At 32.0% G+C, this 22,580-nt stretch overlaps 1 protein-coding gene across 2 annotated transcripts in view; it reads left to right on the top strand.

The window, feature by feature from the left end:
* The window catches only part of LOC127722151 (potassium voltage-gated channel subfamily H member 7-like), a 194,527-nt gene extending 180,056 nt beyond the window's left edge, over nt 1-14,471 (top strand). The window contains exons 7-12 of one of the 2 annotated variants that reach the window (XM_052229007.1): nt 159-311; nt 1,532-1,722; nt 2,487-2,598; nt 8,570-8,776; nt 10,627-10,933; nt 11,929-14,471. In XM_052229007.1, coding sequence (XP_052084967.1) covers nt 159-311; nt 1,532-1,722; nt 2,487-2,598; nt 8,570-8,776; nt 10,627-10,933; nt 11,929-12,115 — 1,157 coding nt within the window. In that variant the 3' untranslated portion in view covers nt 12,116-14,471. The remainder of the gene's footprint in view (nt 1-158; nt 312-1,531; nt 1,723-2,486; nt 2,599-8,569; nt 8,777-10,626; nt 10,934-11,928) is intronic. The other variant, XM_052229008.1, reaches the window with a different exon arrangement.
* Nucleotides 14,472-22,580: the final 8,109 nt, after the last annotated feature.

Genomic DNA, 22,580 nt, shown 5'->3' with positions numbered 1-22,580 from the left:
TAATGTTCGTAATTTGAACAGCATCCTAGGTACTAGTATAAATGATCAGAAAGTTTAAACCATTCCTTTCTTAATTTTTCTATTGTGTTTTCTGTCTATGAATGACAGTCTTTAAATGAAGACCTAGATTAACTTGTGTTTTCTTGTTTATATTTCAGGCTGCCTACGTGCCTTATCTATGAAGTTCAGAACAACGCATGCGCCACCGGGAGACACACTGATACACCCGGGTGATATTCTTACTGCCATTTACTTTATTGCCCGGGGTTCTATAGAGATAATGAAATCAGACACTGTTATGGCAATTTTAGGTAGGTTGAAGAAAGAATGCAGAACTTATCATATTTGGCTATATTATGCTTAAAGTTTTAAAAGTCGTGTACATACATTATTTGTAAATGGAAAATGTATGTAACATGAAAATAAGAACATGTGGCATGATTGCCAATTAGACAACAAGGAAGAAGCGCTTCGAAATGAACAGTTTTCGCAGAAGTAATTCAATATGTTTAGTATTCTAAAATACAATATTATACTCTAACAGTGTTTTCTAATAAAAAAAAATCATATTCAATTATTATAAACTCTTTAAATAAAATGCAAACAGCGCCGTTGTTAAATTATGTAGAAAAAAAAACCCGGTTCTTAAAATTCTTTGACATTGTAAGAGAAATCGTTTTTAATTCTTAATAGTTGAATATTTATGAAGGTTTAGAATGATACTTTATTCAGATTCAGATTCAAATTCTTTATTTCTTATGAAACCAAGCTAATGGTACAAAAAAAGATATTTTAACATATAGATTCTGCGCAGGACAAGTTTGTACAAAACGAGATGAGAGATTGACGATCAACCTGGAGAAATTACTTCTAGATCTGCATTGATATTTCTGATTAATTTACACAAATTGTTCAATACCTAAATATTTTTGGAAAAAAATAAATTGCCGAATTTCAAAACATTTACTCGGCTTGCGTAGTAAGGTTTAAGAAAAGCTGTTAGAGCTGTACAATTTAGAATATAGTGGAATTCATCACCTATCTCTCGAGAATTACAAAGTACACAGAATCTTTCCTTTCTTAACATTTCCAAGCTATCTACTTGTTTCTATAGTAGTTTACTAGTGAATCCAGTTCTAAACCTACATACAGTTATTTTATCTTCATAAGGTAATAAGTCTAAACATTCTTCAAATTCACAGTTTTTGTAAAAAGTTTTAAAAGTGTAAGAATAAGCGAGAAATATTACCTACTGGACAGAAAATCAATAATCAAATAGTCTATTGTCATCATGTCCTAGAAATAGTAAAACTAAATTTCAGTATTCAAATAATTTAACATGTAACTTCAGCAAACAAATACTATGTCAAGTCTCGTCATTTCTACCCCCCCCCCCCCCCCCCCCCAAAATAAAATAAACAAAAAAAAACTTGAGTAATTAAACGATAATAAATATTTATTTCTATTTTTGTCAGTACAATGAACAAATAGTTTCAAATATCATAAAATATCATGATTTTTTTTGTTTCAGGTAAAGATGATATATTTGGAGCGGATATGAATGCCGGTACGTCAGGAAAGTCATTATATTTCGTCCGAGCCCTCTCTTACTGTGATATTAATAAAATAGAAATGGAAGATTTAAAAGAAATTCTTCAGACATATCCTGAGTTTGCTGAGGAGTTCATCATCAAATTCCAAGTCACCTTTGACCTCAAAAGAGTAAGTACATGTAGATCTATGTACAACAAAAATGCTATATGTAATCAGAAGAATATAGATGTAAGTATATCTATGTAAAGGTATTACACCCGTTTTGTTTATAAATGAAATGTCTATTTAAAGTTATAATTAAATTAGCGTTTATAGGAAGCATGATAACGATGATGTTCTCAATTAGACTCTGACCGGGGAGGGTCATTTAAGGAATGAAAATGTTGTTCTCAATTAGCCTCTGACCGGGGAGGGTCATTTAAGGATTGAAAATGTTGTTCTCATTTAGCTTCTGACCGGGGAGGGTCATTTAAGGAATAAAAATGTTGTTCTCAATAAGCCTCTAACCGGTGAGGGTCATTTAAGGAATAAAAATGTTGTTCTCAATTAGTGTCTAAGCGGGGGAAGGGGGCATTAAAGGAATGCAAATGTTTTTCTCGGTTAGCCTCAAGATTTGACCGGGAAGGGCAACAAGAAATGAAAATGGTGTTCTCAGTTAGCCTCTTACCAGGGAGGAGCATTTAAGGAATGCAAATGTTTTTCTCATTTATCCTTTTCCCGGGGAGGGGCATTTAAGAAATGTTGGCCTCTAAATGTTGTCGCGTATATCACATGTTCTATTCAACTTCTTTCTTGAACAATGAGATCATATAAAGATATTAAATTCCGGTATTAACGGTATATCTCGATGTATCAGATTTGAATACACACGTCCTCTGAACGTGTCGTTAGGTATCAATATCCCATAGTACATCTCGTTTATTTTTATTTAGGGAACACTTCTAGAACGAAAATACAAATCAAAGATGGAAGATGAAACGTTACGATTTATTCGCCAAAAGCGTCCAAGATTACAATGCAAGCGTAGGAATGCTGAGGACTCGGGTAAGTTCAGGTCACGTGGTTTATGTGTAATCTAGTCCAGATCTGACAAAGTCTGTGACAGATTTGAAAATGCGGAATTGAAAAAACGTTTTACTCCTAATCAATAGAATATACGTAATAAGTTAACGACAGATAATATTTCTAGAAGAAATATAAAAATAATAAATAAAAGGAAATTTGAGTTATATATTAAAGAGATAGCAACTAAATGACAAAAATAATATCTAGAGGGCGTTATATAGTTTCCAACAATAGATAAGGGTCAACACAATATGTCAAGCTCCTATTCACCTACCGTCCATAACATATATAAATACAGTTAACAGAAACAAGCAAATATGCCATCAACGTCCAAACTCTTCAAAGCTATTAATATACATAGAAAAAGAAAAAGAAAAAAAAAGTTTGATGTTACCTTGTCCTTTTATCAGCAGTTACATTGTCATACTAATAAAAGAAGATGTTGTTATACGTCAATACAAAATGCAGCAATCAAACGGCACAAATATCATACAAGAAATGTTTTGATTGGTACCTGGCTGCTGAATCTCCTACAGCAAAATAGTTGTGCTAACTCCTTCGTTTGATATACACTGTTGCCTATAATTTCTTTACAATGTACCACACTACTTATCAACGTGCGAGCTTCTTATTCAACGGCCACCACAAGAAGTGATACTCTTTTTCGGGGGAGGGGGTCGTCTAAGATTTTAAGTGTTCATTCTAATGAGTTCATTTAGTCAGTCAACAAATTGTGGTTAATCGACGGTAAAATTCATTTTCAAAATTCGTGAATTAAATACCATCGCAAAGTTCAGCAATTAAAGTCAAACAAGGAGCAGTCGATAACTTTTAGAACAACCCGTATAGCATGAATTGTTAAAAGCAATTGAAGTTCTAAATATATTAATCATAATACGTCATTGCTAAAAAAACTAGTAAAAAATACCAGGCTTATAATTTTCTACGCCAACCGAGTGTTTCGTCTATAAAAGTCTCATTAGTGACGCTCGAATAAAAAAGTTAATAAAGCACGAAGTTGAAAAACACTGAGGACCAAAAATTCCGATAGGATTTGTCAGGTAATCTAGTCCAAGGGTAGAAAATCCTTCGTATTTCGATCAATTCAAAGTTTTGTAAAGCATTAATTCATACATGACCATATCACTAATATTTTACAGTTTAAGGATGTATTCTTCTGACGTTTCAGTCTCGTTGAAATCTCGTTCTGGAATTATTTCCAAAACATGTGATATAAGTGGAAAATAGCAATGAATTTAATAAATATCATAATCAAACTGAACTCTGTGAAAAATTGTGTATTTACAATAAGTAGTTTCTGAGTAATCAATTTTTCAAATTTTATTACCAATCAAGGCATTCTTTTTAGCCAAATTTTTGAAAAAATGGGTGAGGGATACAAGAAATGATTTTACCAGAAACATGTACTTCCCATATCACTTTTTTCTTTTCAAATTTTTAAGATATGTATTTTTTTCAATCATTTATAACAAAGAAGTTGAAATAATATGCATTTTGTTCTTAAAACAGAGAAAAATCATAAATTTACAAAATTGAGAGCATGGTAAATTTGACACGAAAAAGCATCAAAATATGATAAAACTTTCTTATATTAACACCTACCTATAGTTTTTTTAAGTTAAATTTATTCAGATTGGTCCACTTCATCTTTATTGAAAGTATGAAAAAAAGTTTAATTGTAGAACTGTGATTTTTTTCACGATAGTAGCCCAAAAATGGGCAAAAGCTGATGAAAAATCATTAAAAATTGTGTACTTTTGTAACGAAGTCAGTAAGTGGATAAATAATTTTTATTACGTAATTACAAAGTTAAGACTGTTTCTAAAGTTCAAATGTTCGATTGTTCACAAACTGTCTTTAAAGTTGAATTGTTCGAATGTTCATATCGTCACACGGACACCTGATCGTATAGTGGTATAACTGTTCGGTCCTGACTGAGTAATTCGGATGGTTAGTGAATTAATTCCAGCCTACCCACAAGGGGGAGACCTTGGCGGAATCTCCTGTCGGAATCTATCTGTACGAATCTATCTGTACGAATCTATCTGCCGTTCGAGTCCAAAGCTGGATCTTATATAGTTCAGTGGTCCATACAAACGGTCCATAGCTGTAGGCCGGTTACGTAGTAGTCTGGTTGTGGAGTAATACTAGTCTGTGGTTAATTGTCAAACTATGCAATTAACCCCTGACGGATACATGTTATTTCACAGTAGACATGGTCATTTATTGGCTGCAGGGTATATGTCTATAATATTCGTACAGATTGTTATTAAGTGTCTAAAGGTTACATGTAATCGTTTCGGATTTGCTTTATTTAGTTACTTCCTGATGATTAACGTATGGAACACAATTGTGTTACATAATGCCTTCCATCCAAAATAGAACGAAAGTTCAATAAAATACGGTATTTTTCTTCCTGTAGGTTATTCTAATAGTTTATTGTAAGGTTTCCGGTAACCATCACCACAAATCTAGTTCATAAAATTCGGCAAATCCAACATCTGGATACATGGAGTTCATATGATTCATAAAGTTCAAGATTTGGGTATATATTGTGCATACTTTTTCCCGTCACCATTATAGCATATTGTTCATCAACTGCTGGAAAGGGCACACATCTTTGTACACGTGTCGGTCATCATCATCTCCATTACAAAGTAGTTGACGCATCTAGCTGGTTGGTTCATCCTTCTTAAGAGGCTGTTAACATCGGCCTTCGGTTAAGTTTCGTCCTTGATCAATGGCGCAGAGGAAGACATCTCTCTGGAATCAGTAACATCTGTCCCAACCAATCACGTAGACACCATTTTGTACCCATTGTTCGTGGCATTAGAACCAAAACTCACACCTTTCTTTTTGGCCAACCAAGATATATTCTGAACAAATTAACAGTACAAAAATATGGCTATTCCAATGAAGATCGCACCTAAACCCCACTGATAAACTTATCTCAATTTGGAAAAACTTAAACTTGTTAACTTCCCCTTATTTCTTTTTTTTATTTATCAATCAGATTATTGATAGTTTGTTCACTCGCCTTAAGTTTGCTGGGTTATTCAAGCCTAGCAACATTTTGTAAAACAATTCCTATATATAAATCAATACGTTCTTTTTTTTATATCGAATTATCTGTTTATAACAAAAAAAAATAAAAGTGGGAAACTGTCGTATACAACTTCTACAAGTTTGAGAATCCTACATAATAAAAACAAAAATATATGTATTTACACAAGGCGTAAGAAAATCATTATAAATTTACAATCAAATAAGTTCAATTCGATCATTTTATATAACCCTACACCTACATGATACCTATAAAAATAATTACTAAAAATTATATGTGTTACTTTGTTACCAATTGTAATACTTTTACTTCTTTAACCTTAGTGTCTCATTATTCAATCTTAACGCTAAAAATACACCACAGATTTATTCTCATCACTCTTAAAAATATTTAAGATTACATTGATAAAATTTAACTACGTCTTGCGCAATTTGTTACTGACTCTATATTTCCTATTTGACAACAACACCTTGTTGTGAAAAAAAAAAAATGCCTTTCTCCTTAATCTATTACATTTTTCCAAAACAAGTTTATAGTTTCTTCATCATAATCTTTCCTTTCTTTTTTTATATATATCATTTTAATTTGCTTTAAAACATCAGCAACCTACTGCCTATCTTTTTATACATTTCATTATGACTGAATGTATATATGTTGAGATTTTATTCATTCTTTTTTTTTTTAAACTTGACTTATTTCTTAAAAACCAAAACATTTTTATACATTTCATTATGACTGAATGTATATATGTTGAGATTTTATTCATTCTTTTTTTTTTTAAACTTGACTTATTTCTTAAAAACCAGAACAATTTAAAGTTTTTTCTATGCTTATTTATGAACAAAACCCATTGTTTAGACTCATTTTTTGTTTTACTACTAAATTGATTATTTTCTTATTCTTATTTTAATTTCTGATAATTATCCTCATAATTGTTTATAAAAAAAAAATCAATTTTATTTTAATGCTAGTTTTCCTTTAATATCAATTATCTATTTCACTTAAAGTTTGTCATTAGTCATGAAGTTCATGTGGGTCTCATTTTCTACAAATATCAATCTACCACAAAAATACTGTAAATCCCTTAGGGCAAAACATATCAACATTTATCTTTAATGTGCTATTTTCTGAAGATACTTCTCTTTATCTATTAACATTTATTTTATGTAAATAAGGCGTAATCTAACACCATAAAACAACTTGCACCATTTAATTACTTAACATCACTTATGTTAATCATCCGAAGAAGGGGTTGGAATCTAAAATTATAGACTATTTGTTTTCTCTAAACAAACGTGCGTAAACACTACCCAACTGCGTAAACCATAATCGTCAATGGCTATAACATCGCAAACATATGAACCACAATGTGCCCTTAACTTCATCTACCAAAGGTTCTAAATCAACCTCCATATATACCGGTGCTCTACTAATTTTACGTCAGATATATATTTTCTAGAATAATTGAATGTATCTTCAAGAAAACAACCCATAATATATATGATCAAAAACCATAAATACGAAAAAATGCTATAGTATCAGACATTTTACTTTTTTTTATTACATATTTACTCTAAACGAAAAACTAGCTTCTTCAAACTTAAAAAAAAAATTTATTTTTAAGAATCATACTTATTATATATAACGTATCCTATCTATTAAATAACTGCATATAAAAATAACTAAAAAAAATATCTTCAATTGTTTTAAGAATATGTGTATTCATAATTCTTAAATTGACGTACAATATCTAAAAATACTGATAAAAAATTTCGTGCGAACCACAGCTCGTGAACAAACTTCTGATTTTAAGCCTTTTAAATATACGGCCTCACTCCCTTTAAAATTAAAAACTGTACTTAACATGTGTGCCATCCCTTGAAAAGCCATTTCTACTTTTTACACTGACATAGAAATATCTTGATTGTCCATAAAGAAAAAAATGAAAGTAACTTAGTTCTTACGTTTTATATTCCTTTGCGTTGTTTTAGCCAATCCAAGTCGATCCTGGTCTAAACGGCATCAATTTTACGACTTGTAACGAAGTCAGTAAGTGGATAAATAATTTTTATTATGTAATTACAAAGTTAAGACTGTTTCTAAAGTTCAAATGTTAGATTGTTCACAACTGTCTGTAAAGTTGAATTGTTCGAATGTTCTTATCTTCACACGGACACGTGATCGTATAGTGGTATAACCGTTCAGTCCTGATGGAGTACATTCGGATATTAGTGCATTAGTTCCAGCCTACCCACAAGGGGGAGACCTTGGCGGAATCTCCTGTCGGAATCTATCTGTACGAATCTATCTGTACGAATCTATCTGCCGTTCGAGTCCAAAGCTGGATCTTATATAGTTCAGTGGTCCATACAAACGGTCCATAGCTGTAGGCCGGTTACGTAGTAGTCTGGTTGTGGAGTAATACTAGTCTGTGGTTAATTGTCAAACTATGCAATTAACCCCTGACGGATACATGTTATTTCACAGTAGACATGGTCATTTATTGGCTGCAGGGTATATGTCTATAATATTCGTACAGATTGTTATTAAGTGTCTAAAGGTTACATGTAATCGTTTCGGATTTGCTTTATTTAGTTACTTCCTGATGATTAACGTATGGAACACAATTGTGTTACACTTTTAAAGGGCCGTAGCTAAAAAAGAAGTGCACCACCATATGATTTTTTCTTCACCAATTATTTTTTTACAGTCATATAAACCCAAAAACCAGGTTAAGAAAAAAAGTTTAATTCTAGAAATGTTTGGCTCCTCACAGGTGTACATCCTTAATCTATATTTTAGTGAGTTTTGAGTTATGTGTGTATTGTAGAAATGTTTAAATCTTCAAATAACTGTTATTTTCAGTAGGAAGGACAAACTTACGACAACGTAGAAGTGATCGAGCAATTCGTCATAGAGTTAGTGTTGTCGATCATTCCGGAAGTGAGGATGAGGGTCCCGGCATCCTCGAGTTTTCAACGGAAGCAGCTACAGAGTGTGTTGACATAGAGGACGATACTGAAAATATAGATAAAAATTTAGACAGAAAAAATTCAATGCAATCAATAGCAGGTTAGTATTGTATCTTTTTTCGTTATTCCTTTTGTCGCCAGCAAAATCAATCTTTCTTCTAGTAGTTTGGTGATATACTCATAACGCAAACAAATGTTTGATTTATTGAAACGATTTTTTTAACAATCTATGCCTAAAGTTCCTTAAAGTTTATCTTATGCATAAAGTTCCTTAGATTTTATCTTATGCGTAAAGTTCCTTAGATTTAATCTTATGCCTAAAGTTCCTTAGATTTTATCTTATGCCTAAAGTTCCTTAGATTTTATCTTATGCCTAAAGTTCCTTAGATTTTATCTTATGCCTAAAGTGCCTTAGATTTTATCTTATGCCTAAAGTTCCTTAGATTTTATCTTATGCCTAAAGTTCCTTAGATTTTATCTTATGCCTAAAGTTCCTTAGATTTTATCTTATGCGTAAAGTTCCTTAGATTTTATCTTATGCCTAAATTTTTTTAGATTTTATCTTCTGCGTAAAGTTCCTTAGGTTTTATCTTCTGCGTAAAGTCCCATAAATTTTATCTTATGCCTAAAGTTCCTTAGATTTTATCTTATGCTTAAAGTTCCTTAGATTTTATCTTGCGCGTAAAGATCCTTAGATTTTATCTTGCGCGTAAAGATCCTTAGATTTTATCTTGCGCGTAAAGATCCTTAGATTTTATCTTATGCCTAAAGTTCCTTAGATTTTATCTTTTATTAAATAAAAATTCGAAGGGAACTCCGTGAACGTGGTCTTGATTGCTCAATAAAAGTCATTTTAAAGAGAAGTTTGATTTTGATTTTCTTTATAGATTAATTAAAGAGTAATTTATGCTGCTATTGTTTTAATAAGAGAAGCCACGTTATGGTGTAAGGGAAATAACCGGACTTTAAATCAGCTGTTTTAATTTTCCGTTTATAAAGGAGTAAGCCCGATAAGACCCCTTTTTGGCCCCAAAATATAGCAGTTTTACAAATTTGTTAAAAATAAAAGTGTTAGCTATTTATTGAAAGTAGAATACTTCTATTACACAAATATGGGCTGTTTTCGACAATAAAATGCACATGCATCAGGTACTACCTCATTAATTCATGCAAAATTACTGAAATCTTCACAAGTTTAGCATTTGACAAATGTGCTTTTTTTTTTTTGGGCGGTTTTTGTCTAAACAGAAGTGGCCGCATTTGTGTTCAGTCTCAATATTTATATGTATGTTGTATTTGATGATAATACATAACATATATAAAGGTTTAGACTGAACACGAATGCGGCCACTAACATTTACAAGAAAAAAAACATCTGAAAAGTGACGTTTTATGGCATATTTGATAGATTTTTCACATTTAAGCTTGAAACTGAGCGTCTTTAATGACAAAATCAGTTCAAATCTTTCACAGAAACTAATTGAATCGACTGAAGTAGACACTTAATTGTTTAAAAAATGTCAAAAATCTTTCATCAGATGTACCTGACATTTTAGGCCAAAATTGGCCCTTACCGGACCTTCTCCTTTATCGTTTAAATAATAAGTTATTAAGAAACTAAGGTTTCAACGCACTCAGGCAAAGTTGATCTTAGATGGATTTGGCTATTATTTTTAGGCCATTTTTTCATATACTCTTTAACTGTTTCGGTTCTTATAGATCCTTTGGATTTCAAATATTCGGCTTTGAGCGTTCTTGATAAAGTTTTCATTTATCAAATATCATTTGTTATATCGAATAAGTATATACTCACTCAAGCAGGTAAATTTGAGAAACGTTAGATTGATACTGACTGGTTTTTTTGTGTGCTATTATTGAGTAACGTGTTTACCTCAAACACATTCAGTCGTCAATGAACCTGTCGATGACGTTCAAACAAATATTTTTCAGGGGCAATGACAAATTTCTTCAGTGTGGTAACCGGGAAAGTGATGAAAGAAAGGAAATTAAAAGAACAGAAACCATTTCTGTCAAGGTCGCAGGGATTGCCTCGTTATGAAGTTAATACAAATGGACTTGCCCCACAACATGGGTTATCGCCAATAGAATCTAGCGCCTCCTATACTCCGAAATCATTATCAAGTTCCGGCCAACAATGGAAATTTTCCAATATTGATTTTGAAATCCAGCAACACCCTGACAAGGGCAACCTCACGAGCCTACATGATATTGATCACAGGCTCGAGAGTTTACATGAGTAAGTCATTATTATCTCCCCTTGATTTACTTGGGTAAGTCATCTTTATCTCCCCTTAGTTTACATTAATTTGTCATATTAAACTCCCTTAGTTAACTGGAGTAAGTCATATTTATCTCCCATTAGATTTCATGAGTATGAGTATGTCATATTTATCTCCCTTAGTTTACATGAGTAAGGCACTGTTGTACAACTAAAAAATGCCTAAGTAATTCACTTTATCCTTTTTATGCATTATTTACTGTCCTCATGCTGAAAATGGTTGAAACATAAAAAGGTTTTTTTGGCCGATGAAAAGGGTTCTACAGTATGATCGACAGCGCTGACTGTTCTAAAAAAACCAAAGAATATTATATTTGATATATGTATAGTCTGTCATACTTTTTAAAACTACTTTTGAAATAACAGAGAAAAGAAAAACTCACACATACATCAACACCTTTTTTTACAAATATAGACTTAACATGAAACAGATTTTGGTGAAAAATAAACATATTATTATTTAATTAGGATATCGTTTACATAATATGTTGTATACTATTATCTTCCGAGTTGAATACAATATAAAAGAAGAAAACAAAGTTGTATACTTATTTTTTAAATGTATAAAATATGTTAACTGGGGATCAGTGTCTGATTAAAAAAAGGGGACAAAAGTTACGAAGATGCGCAATCAAAAGAAAACAGATAACACCATGACAAAAGAAAAAAAAAACCGCACGGACATGCAAAAGTCCATAAAACACTACGGGGAAAACTAAAGATTGAGCAACACGAACCCTACCAAAAAAAAAACGGAAGTGGCGGGGGGACTCAGGTGCTCCGGAAAGGTAGGCAATGTATATTGTAAACTTTGTAATAATAGGTCGGTATGTACATATGTTTTTCATAATCGTATAAAGAATCGATTTTATATATCATAGATTATATATTAGTTTAAAGATAATTTTCAGTTTTATTATTTTGCATCGTCCTTCCTTTCTTTCTTTTTTCAGTCGAATGAACAATTTTGAAAACGAACTATTTCAAACCGTTGATGCTATTTTAAATTTACTTGGACACAAGCCAAAAGTCACAAGAGAAAGCATTCCAGCCAAGGTAGAGAAAACAACGAAACCAAAGGGAGCCAGGCTGATAAAAAATACCAGCGAACTTGACAGAATATTACAAAACATGTCATGAATAGGTTAAACATCATTCTGTGAAAACCTAAATATTTACGAGATCGTTTTTTCTCTGATAAATACGAATGTATGTCCACTTTGATTAGGGTGTTTGCATTTTTATTTTCTTACATTTACAATGATATATATATATAACTGAATTCGAAATAACATTTTCATATCGATACACTTAAATTTTGAAGGTTTGTCATTACATTTTTTGAAAGAGACTCTGTCTCGAATAACATTTAATCATACAACGGTTGACTCTATTCAGACGTCAAAACATTAACTCATGGCTTGACTCCATTTAGACGTCAGTTATTAACTCATAGATTAACTCCACTAAGGCGTCAACTCATTAACTCTACGCCATTTATGTGTGACATATAAATATTCTCAACCGAAAAGAACGCACGATCAAGAAAACTCAAGACAACCTAATGTTTGATTTCCAGTCTCCGACGAGGCTTGTCCAATTCTTAGAAGATAGGAAATCTTACCCGAGGGGTTTTGATATTTTCCAGTCTGGCATTTTTTGCAGTGTTTTTTTTTTGTTTCGCTAGATTAACATTGTTACCTGCCATTTTGTGTAACTATGAGCAAGTCATTAACTAAATCAAGTATGTCATATTCATAATCTATGATGTACGCATGGTAACCAAGTCATTAACTAACTCAAGTATGTCATATTCATAATCTATGATGTACGCATGGTAACCAAGTCATTAACTTAATCAAGAATGTCATATTCATAATCTATGATGTACGCATGGTAACGAATAGAATGTTAGTAACAATTCAAGTTTTGTCTCAAAGACAACTGTTTATTTACATTATAGAGAATGACTGGGACATTTGAAACTTGTAATTATGTTGATCATTGTGGTTCAGTCTAACCGTCCAATATGTTTTCTTTTATATACATATAAAAGCGATAACCAAGTCAAAAGTTTTTTCTTAACCTTGGTTTCATTCATTTATCAATGTATCAAAAGATATCATGATATATCTGTACAATGTATCAAAAGATATCATGATATATCTGTACAATGTATCAAAAGATATCATTTTATATCTGTACAATGTATCAAAAGATATCATGGTATATCTGTACAATGTATCAAAAGATATCATGATATATCTGCACAATGTATCAAAAGATGTAATGATATATCTGTACAATTACTGATTAATATTGTTTATGTTATGTGGATGCTATAATATGTATCATAACGGATAGATATGTTCATAATTGTGAAAATAGCAAATAAAAACAGATAAAAAAAAAAAATTATTATAACTATTTGGATGCTTTTCAAAAATTATCCGAACAATCGCGTTTCAAAATACTTTTTTCTTAAGTTTTTTTAAAATTATAATCGGAATAAACATTACAAGTGTTTTACCATGGCCAAGGATCAAGAGGTAAAATTGAACGAAATTTTATGTTTCGTAATTGAATGACCAATGTTATATCGAGCTTTCTTCAATTTGTAGCCGATTTATGTACCACTCGTTGCAGTAGTTGTAATGGTAGTAGCTATATTTTGCTAATTATATATTCATTTTTCACTAATTTTCATACTTTTTTCACATTTCTCGACCAGTGTGAGAAAAATATTTCTCATCTCTAGAGAAAACTTTGTTCTCAGCAAATGATTGGTCCAAATTAAATTATGACGTCAAATTTCTATTGTGACGTCATGAAAAAAGGCGACCATGTCTGATGACGTCACATATAAAGAACACAACTTTCTGCTTATCTTTGAAAAGGAACTTCAAGGATAAACTTTGTTTAGATATCGTCTAAAAATCTTTATAGAAACAGTTTTCACCACTATATCTCGTGTATTTCTCCGCTCTCAACAGTTAAATTTTAAATATTCAAAAGCGTTTTAAATCTTAAAATTTAACTCTCTCAAGTGGAGAAATACCGTAACACACTTGATGCAGTTGTGGAATCTATATAAATAGGTTCCAACCAGTTTAAGAAATTTTTATAAACCTCTTATTGATTAATTTTGTCTCCTGTAATTTCCCGCCATATACATTCGAGACATTAAACTCAGCATAGACTATGATATTTATCCACTCTTTAGAAAATTAAGTAAATTGCCGAGAAGAGTGTTCCGAATGAATATAACGGGAAACTACCCCAAATCGAGGCCGATGTAACTGCTGTAGATACAATATAAACAAGTTTAAACTTACCATAGAAACGAATATAGAGAAATATTTACAACGACAAAAAAAAGGTTATCTGTAATAAAGTCTTGCGTTTCAATTGTATTTATCAAAGCGGTGATTTTATTTGTACATAACATTCCATGAATTAATTTTGTAGCAATATTATGTATATATGTATTCAAACAATGCTGTGATAAAATAAAAAGTATTAAATATTACTATGTTCTATTATTAATGGGATAACAGTACATGTAGCTTGATTGTAAGTGTTGCCGTTTTGACTTTGCATTCAGGTATGAAAAAAAAAAATGCCAAATTGCACTGTTTATATAATTTATAACAAACTGATCAGTTGGTGAAATGTTTACAATGCATCTAACAGCTACAGGAAAATGTTTACAATGTTTCGAACAGCTACAGGAAAATGCAGTATGTCAGCAATGTCTAATAGTTAGTAATTAAAAGCAACTTGAACATATACTTACTTATGGATGTCTTTGTTATATTAATGTGATCGGGTGGGGAATTGAGAGTATAGCTAACTTCTTGTAAGGTAATGTGAAGTCTGAGATTCATAATTTATTTACATCATCAATCAAAAGAAGGAGATATGGGTTGAGACAACCATCCAACAGAGAAAAAATGGCGATGATGTATGCAAATATAGGTCAACGCAAAGTCTTCAATACTGATTGATTAAATGGTATTTACTAAAGGGCCAATAGTAATTGTTACATGCATAAATATAATTAACAATAAATACAATACGTACGTCCTGAAAAAGAGGCCATCTGGGATGAAGGTCGGGCAAATTTGGACTGCCACTGGGAAATGAGGGTAACATAGATAGGGACAGAAAGTTTGTCTTGCAACAGGCCACCTACGGATCCCTCAAAGAGTTGTTGCAAGGGTTCTTAACGTGCAAAGAGCGTCAATCTCTCAACTCGAGGCATCGGAATTAATGTTCCCATTCTGACCCGTCATAGCTGTGTAAGTATACATCCCGCATAGCCAGACGAATGCCCCTCTTTCCCAAGGGTTCTACTGCCAGTCGGAGGTCAGAAGAAGACCGAAATGACCATATTGCTATTCACCAATCACCCATGGGAACCTTCAACAGTGAGCAAAATCCATATCGTAATTAATTCATTGTATTCGGTCCTTGTTAATTCGTTTCGAAACATCATTTTGCTTTGGAGACAATTGAAGTGAGTTATAATTAAAATATAGAATAATAAAACACTCAAGAATATACTTTTTTTGGAAAAATAGTAAAAATGGTTCAAGGGAAATAACCTAGACTTTCATTTGATAGATCTCGTAATTTCTTATGTGATGACGACTAGGTTTTTTTTTAATATATTCATAAGATAGACAACAACAACCACTTATAGTTAATAAATGTCTAGTTTCTTTATAAACATGCTGCTGCAGGGGCCTTGGTGGATGAGTAGTCTTAGTAGTATTACAATACTGTATTACTGGTCAGTCAACATATTCAGCTAATAAGAAATTGCCGCCACGATATAGCGAATAGTGCCGAAAATGGCGTTAAACAACAATCAATCAATCAATTTCTTGCACTGCTAACTAATTGTTGGAGTATAGCAATTTGCTAGTTATGTTTACCAGTTGATCAATTTGATTAGATTTTACAAATTGCAATTTGGTAAGAATTATTGTTCAGATATCTCTCGTTTTACAGAGAAACACAAAACATTATTCAGTTTTTAAATCAAGTTAGAACTGTAAATTTGAATTATTTTAGTGGAAGGGATAAAGAAACGGTCAAAATTTAAATAGAACTAAACATAACATTTCCTTGCAATTAATGCATATTTATGGAAAGCCTCAGCTGTCATATATTAGAGATTTACAAAACGTTATGCTGAAGCTTAAAATGTAAAGTTAAGACAACGTGATGTTGAATTGAGTCACCAAAATGCTAACTCTAAATTACAATATGCTAAGTTGAATTTGCGCAATGTTGACTTGCAATGACAAGTGCTTTAGTCGTGATAGTATAATGATAAGTCACGTTGTTGTGATGATATGCCAAACACACGTAACGTTGGGTTTAAAGTACATGATGTAAAGTTGACGTTGCATGATGTTAGCTTGCAGATTGATACTGCTCAGTCATCCACATCGACAGCTATGATAACAAATAAAATGAATAGCTAAAATGTATGGTGCTGACTTGTTATTAATAAATGTTGAGCTGAGATAGTACGATGTTATATCATTGTGATATTACGATTGGTCTATCATGCAATCTGTTGATTTAAAACACAATGATGCACAGTTGAAAGCACATGATGTTAAGTTAAGATAACACGATGCTACACCACTATATTGAAACGAAAGGTTTACCATACAATTTGTTGACTTATAACAACACGATGCAACGTGTTAAGCTAAGATGCTCACTTGAAACTACAGGACGTACAGTTGAAATTTTGTAATGCTAAGCTACGATAGCACGATGTTATATCATTATAATGTCACAATAGGCTTATTATACAATTTGCTCATTTAAAACTACACAACGTACAGTTGAAAGTACGTGATGTTAAGCTAAGATAGCACGTTGTTATATCATTAGAATGTCACGATAGGCTTACCACACGATATGCTCGTTTAAAACTACACGACGTACAGTTGAAAGTACGTGATGTTGAGCTATGATAGCAATATCTTATATCATAATAATATCACGATAGGCTTGCCATTCAATATGCTCATTTAAAACTACACGACGTACAGTTAAAAGTACGTGTTGTTCAGCTAAGATAGCACGATGTTATATCATTATAATGTCACGATAGGCTTATTATACAATTTGCTCACCTAAAATTACACCACGTACAGCTGAAAGTACGTGGTGTTAAGCTAAGATAGCACGTTGTTATATCATTAGAATGTCACGATAGGCTTACCACACGACATGCTCATTTAAAACTACATGATTTTCAGTTGAAACTAGGTGATGTTAAGCTAAGATAGAATGTTGTTATATCATTTGAATGTCACGATAGGCTTACCATACAATATGCTTATTTAAAACTACACAACGTACAGTTGAAAGTATGTGATGTTGAGCTATGATAGCACGATGTTATATCATAATAATATCACGATAGGCTTGTCATACAATATGCTCATTCAAAACTACACGACGTACAGTTGAAAGTACGTGTTGTTGAGCTAAGATAGCACGATGTTATATCATTATGACGTCACGAGAAGCTTATCATACAATGTGTTGACTTGAAACTACACGATGTAAATTTGAAGTAGTTTGGTCTTGACTTGAAACAGTAAAATGTTAAGTTATAAAAACAGAACGTAAAGTCAAAATAAAACAATGATAAGATGACACATACTTGTGAAGAATTGAAGATTTTTGGTGTTGACTTCGAATATAGTACAAATATTAGATCGTTTTATGTTAAATTGAAAGACAATAATGATGCGTAAAACATTACAGAATTATGTGAATTGAAACTGCAATTCTATGGAAAAGAATGAGGGACAAATCCTCAGGATTTTTTCTTCTTCATTTGCAAGTTCGGAGGCAAAATGATATACAAAGAAAGATTTCCATAAATTCATAAGCAAAAAGAATTACCCATCGCTATATATTACACTTGAATATAGTTTTGCCGTATATTTTACATGTTTTGTTTGGATTTTTTTTTATGATTAAAAACCAGACTTTTTTTTATGAACAATATTTAAGAAAATATTTATCTATGTTGTGTGTTAATATATACAACATAATATTGTGCTTATAAGACCTATGACTGTGAGGGTCAAATTTTACTCATATAAAATCACATCTATGTAAGAGTTAGCGGAGAATTTGTATTTACCACTCCCGTTTTCCAAGAAATAAAACATAAGAATCTGGAGACTTAATCTTAAAAAACAAAGATCAACTGATATGACAAATAATAAGGTAAAGTGTAGGACTGAGAGGGTCAGGGCTATATGAGAATGTGACCCCCCCCCCCCCCCCCCCCCCTTGTTAGAGGTATCTGAAAATTTGAATTTTCTTTTCCACGAAATAAAACAAAAAGAATTGATAGGTGGAAGAATACTGCATGGGGCCAACCCAAACATAAAGTATGGTAGATTCTGTTGTATACTTTTCGTTCATACATGAAGCCTATATGAAACCTAATGAAATTTGACCTAGAGCCTCCAGTCTAAATCGTCAACTTTAAAAAAAAAAACATCATTTACAGCAGTGCCAACCATTTTTCCAGTACCAAGAAGATAGTGCCCAGGTTTATGTATATATCCACTCGGAGAATATTTTATTTTTTTTTAAATTGGTAAAGTCATTAATGGACAATGACCCCTATAACTTATAATAAGAAGCCAATTAATGATTTCCGTCACTTATTTTCTTGTCCATAGTGATTTTCTTGGTTCTTTGCAGCTTCTCTCTATCTATATGTGTTTTCAAAGAAAAAGAAGAAAATCAAAAATCTGTAAAAATTGTTAAAGTCCATGAATTATTTTGGTATTGCTTTGATTAATTTGTAGATATGTTTTTTTTATGTCAACAGTTCTCTCTCTCTCTCTCTCTCTCTCTCTCTCTCTCTCTCTCTCTCTCTCTCTCTCTCTTATAGTTTTCATGAGTGTGTTCTAAATTAAAATCGGTAGATTTTTTTTAATTATTTGCCAAAATGTAGTTTATTCTTTTTTGAAAAAAACATAATAAAAAGTTTGGGCCACAGAGCATTTTGCAAGCTACAGGTTATGCAGTATTGTCAGATTTTGTATAAACTATACATGGAAAACTCAATGCTAGAAAATAAAAAATAAAAATTGGGATCACGAGACTCGTTTTCTGTCTACAAAACAAAATAGATAAAGTCCCTACACATTCCATCATTAGAGACGAAATATGCCAAAGGGATTTCAAACTCATAAGTCGAAAACAGACTGACAATGCCATGGCAAAAAATAAAAAAAAAAAAAAAACGGACAAAAAATAATGTTATCCGAGTTATCTCCCCTATATGGAAAAGTTGAAAAACTAGGGTGCTAGGACGAAAAATTTTGTCCTGCCTTTTTTTTAGTTGTAATCTCTGTCCTTTCACTCTATTCGGTCCTGCATTTTTTTATTAGTTTATTCTGACTTTTTTTTACATAAATTGTCATCCTGCAAAAACTCATTAGCCGAAATAAACGAGAGAAAAAAGATCAAAAGACAAACAACAGTATATTAAGCGCAACATATAGAAAACCAAAAACTGAGCAACACGAAACCCTCAAAAAAGGGGTGATCTCAGGTGCTCCAGAAGGGTAAGCAGATCCTGTTTCATATGTGGCACCCGTCACTTGGCGATTTTGCAAATAAAGAAGGAATGTGTTATAATTTTCGAGGAACTCCCAAAATACATGAACTACAGGGTGTCAAATCGATGAACGTGCTTAAAATAGGCTCCTTTTCATAAAAAATAATTGATGATAATGTATTTAGTGTACAGTGCCAAATATTACATGCATATAAGGACGAGAATATGTAAGTGTAATATGAATATGAATAAATCTTGGCTCTGTACAAGACATATTTTGCTTGCTTAGCCGAATTTTTAACAAACTAGTTGACAAACCGACTCTGACAATCTATGGAAATCCAAATAGCATCGGTTTTGATTTAGTCCAGATTTTTTGGTTTTATTTCGGGGAAAAGGGGTGCGTTTTACGTACAGTGGCAAATGTTACATGCATATCAGGACGAGAACATGTAAGTGTGATATGAATATGAATAAACCCTGCTTTGTTACAAGACATACTTTACTTGCCTAGCCGAATTTTCAACGAACTAGTCGACAAACTGTCTCTGACATTCTATGGAAATCGTAATCGCATCGCTTTTGATTAATTCCAGATTCTTTTGTTTTATTTCATGGAAAAGAAAATTTAAATTTTCAGATACCTCTAACAAGACCGGGGGGTCACATTCTGATATAGCTCTGACCCTCTCAGTCCTACGCTAATCGTATTATTTGTCATATCAGTTGATCTTTGTTTTTTAAGATTAAGACTCCAGATTTTTATGTTCTATTTCGTGGAAAACGGGAGTGGTAAATACAAAATCTCCGCTAACTCTTACATAGATGTGATTTTATATGAGTAAAATTTGACCCTCACAGTCATAGGTCTTATAAGCACAATATTATGTTGTATATATTAACACACAACATAGATAAATATTTTCTTAAATATTGTTCATAAAAAAAAGTCTGGTTTTTAATCATAAAAAAAAAATCCAAACAAAACATGTAAAATATACTATATTCAAGTGTAATATATAGCGATGGGTAATTCTTTTTGCTTATGAATTTATGGAAATCTTTCTTTGTATATCATTTTGCCTCCGAACTTGCAAATGAAGAAGAAAAAATCCTGAGGATTTGTCCCTCATTCTTTTCCATAGAATTACAGTTTCAATTCTCATAATTCTGTAATGTTTTACGCAATTAACATTATTGTCTTTCAATTTAACATAAAACGATCTAATATTTGTACTATATTCGAAGTCAACACCAAAAATCTTCAATTCTTCACAAGTATATGTCATCTTATCATTGTTTTATTTTGACTTTACGTTCTGTTTTTATAACTTAACATTTTACTGTTTCAAGTCAAGACCAAACTACTTCAAATTTACATCGTGTAGTTTCAAGTCAACAAATTGTATGATAAGCTTCTCGTGACGTCATAATGATATAACATCGTGCTATCTTAGCTCAACAACACGTACTTTCAACTGTACGTCGTGTAGTTTTGAATGAGCATATTGTATGGCAAGCCTATCGTGATATTATTATGATATAACATCGTGCTATCATAGCTCAACATCACATACTTTCAACTGTACGTTGTGTAGTTTTAAATGAGCATATTGTATGGTAAGCCTATCGTGACATTCAAATGATATAACAACATTCTATCTTAGCTTAACATCACCTAGTTTCAACTGAAAATCATGTAGTTTTAAATGAGCATGTCGTGTGGTAAGCCTATCGTGACATTCTAATGATATAACAACGTGCTATCTTAGCTTAACACCACGTACTTTCAGCTGTACGTGGTGTAATTTTAGATGAGCAAATTGTATAATAAGCCTATCGTGACATTGAAATGATATAACATCGTGCTATCTTAGCTGAACAACACGTACTTTTAACTGTACGTCGTGTAGTTTTAAAATGAGCATATTGAATGGCAAGCCTATCGTGATATTATTATGATATAAGATATTGCTATCATAGCTCAACATCACGTACTTTCAACTGTACGTCGTGTAGTTTTAAACGAGCATATCGTGTGGTAAGCCTATCGTGACATTCTAATGATATAACAACGTGCTATCTTAGCTTAACATCACGTACTTTCAACTGTACGTTGTGTAGTTTTAAATGAGCAAATTGTATAATAAGCCTATTGTGACATTATAATGATATAACATCGTGCTATCGTAGCTTAGCATTACAAAATTTCAACTGTACGTCCTGTAGTTTCAAGTGAGCATCTTAGCTTAACACGTTGCATCGTGTTGTTATAAGTCAACAAATTGTATGGTAAACCTTTCGTTTCAATATAGTGGTGTAGCATCGTGTTATCTTAACTTAACATCATGTGCTTTCAACTGTGCATCATTGTGTTTTAAATCAACAGATTGCATGATAGACCAATCGTAATATCACAATGATATAACATCGTACTATCTCAGCTCAACATTTATTAATAACAAGTCAGCACCATACATTTTAGCTATTCATTTTATTTGTTATCATAGCTGTCGATGTGGATGACTGAGCAGTATCAATCTGCAAGCTAACATCATGCAACGTCAACTTTACATCATGTACTTTAAACCCAACATTACGTGTGTTTGGCATATCATCACAACAACGTGACTTATCATTATACTATCACGACTAAAGCACTTGTCATTGCAAGTCAACATTGCGCAAATTCAACTTAGCATATTGTAATTTAGAGTTAGCATTTTGGTGACTCAATTCAACATCACGTTGTCTTAACTTTACATTTTAAGCTTCAGCATAACGTTTTGTAAATCTCTAATATATGACAGCTGAGGCTTTCCATACATATTACAAGAATAGTCAGTTGAACTGTTGATTTAAAGGAATTTAACTTACTTTGTACTATGATAGATTGAATATGTTAGTTTACAATCCAGTGGCATATATCTAATACATAATTTGAACAAGAATAAATTGATCAATTATATAGGCAGGTTCTTT

Source organism: Mytilus californianus, unplaced genomic scaffold (assembly GCF_021869535.1).
Source record: "Mytilus californianus isolate M0D057914Y unplaced genomic scaffold, xbMytCali1.0.p SCAF_12, whole genome shotgun sequence".
In the NCBI taxonomy this organism is placed as follows: domain Eukaryota; kingdom Metazoa; phylum Mollusca; class Bivalvia; order Mytilida; family Mytilidae; genus Mytilus; species Mytilus californianus.
Note: the sequence above shows the minus strand (reverse complement) of the source record. Positions and strands in the feature narration are given on the sequence as shown.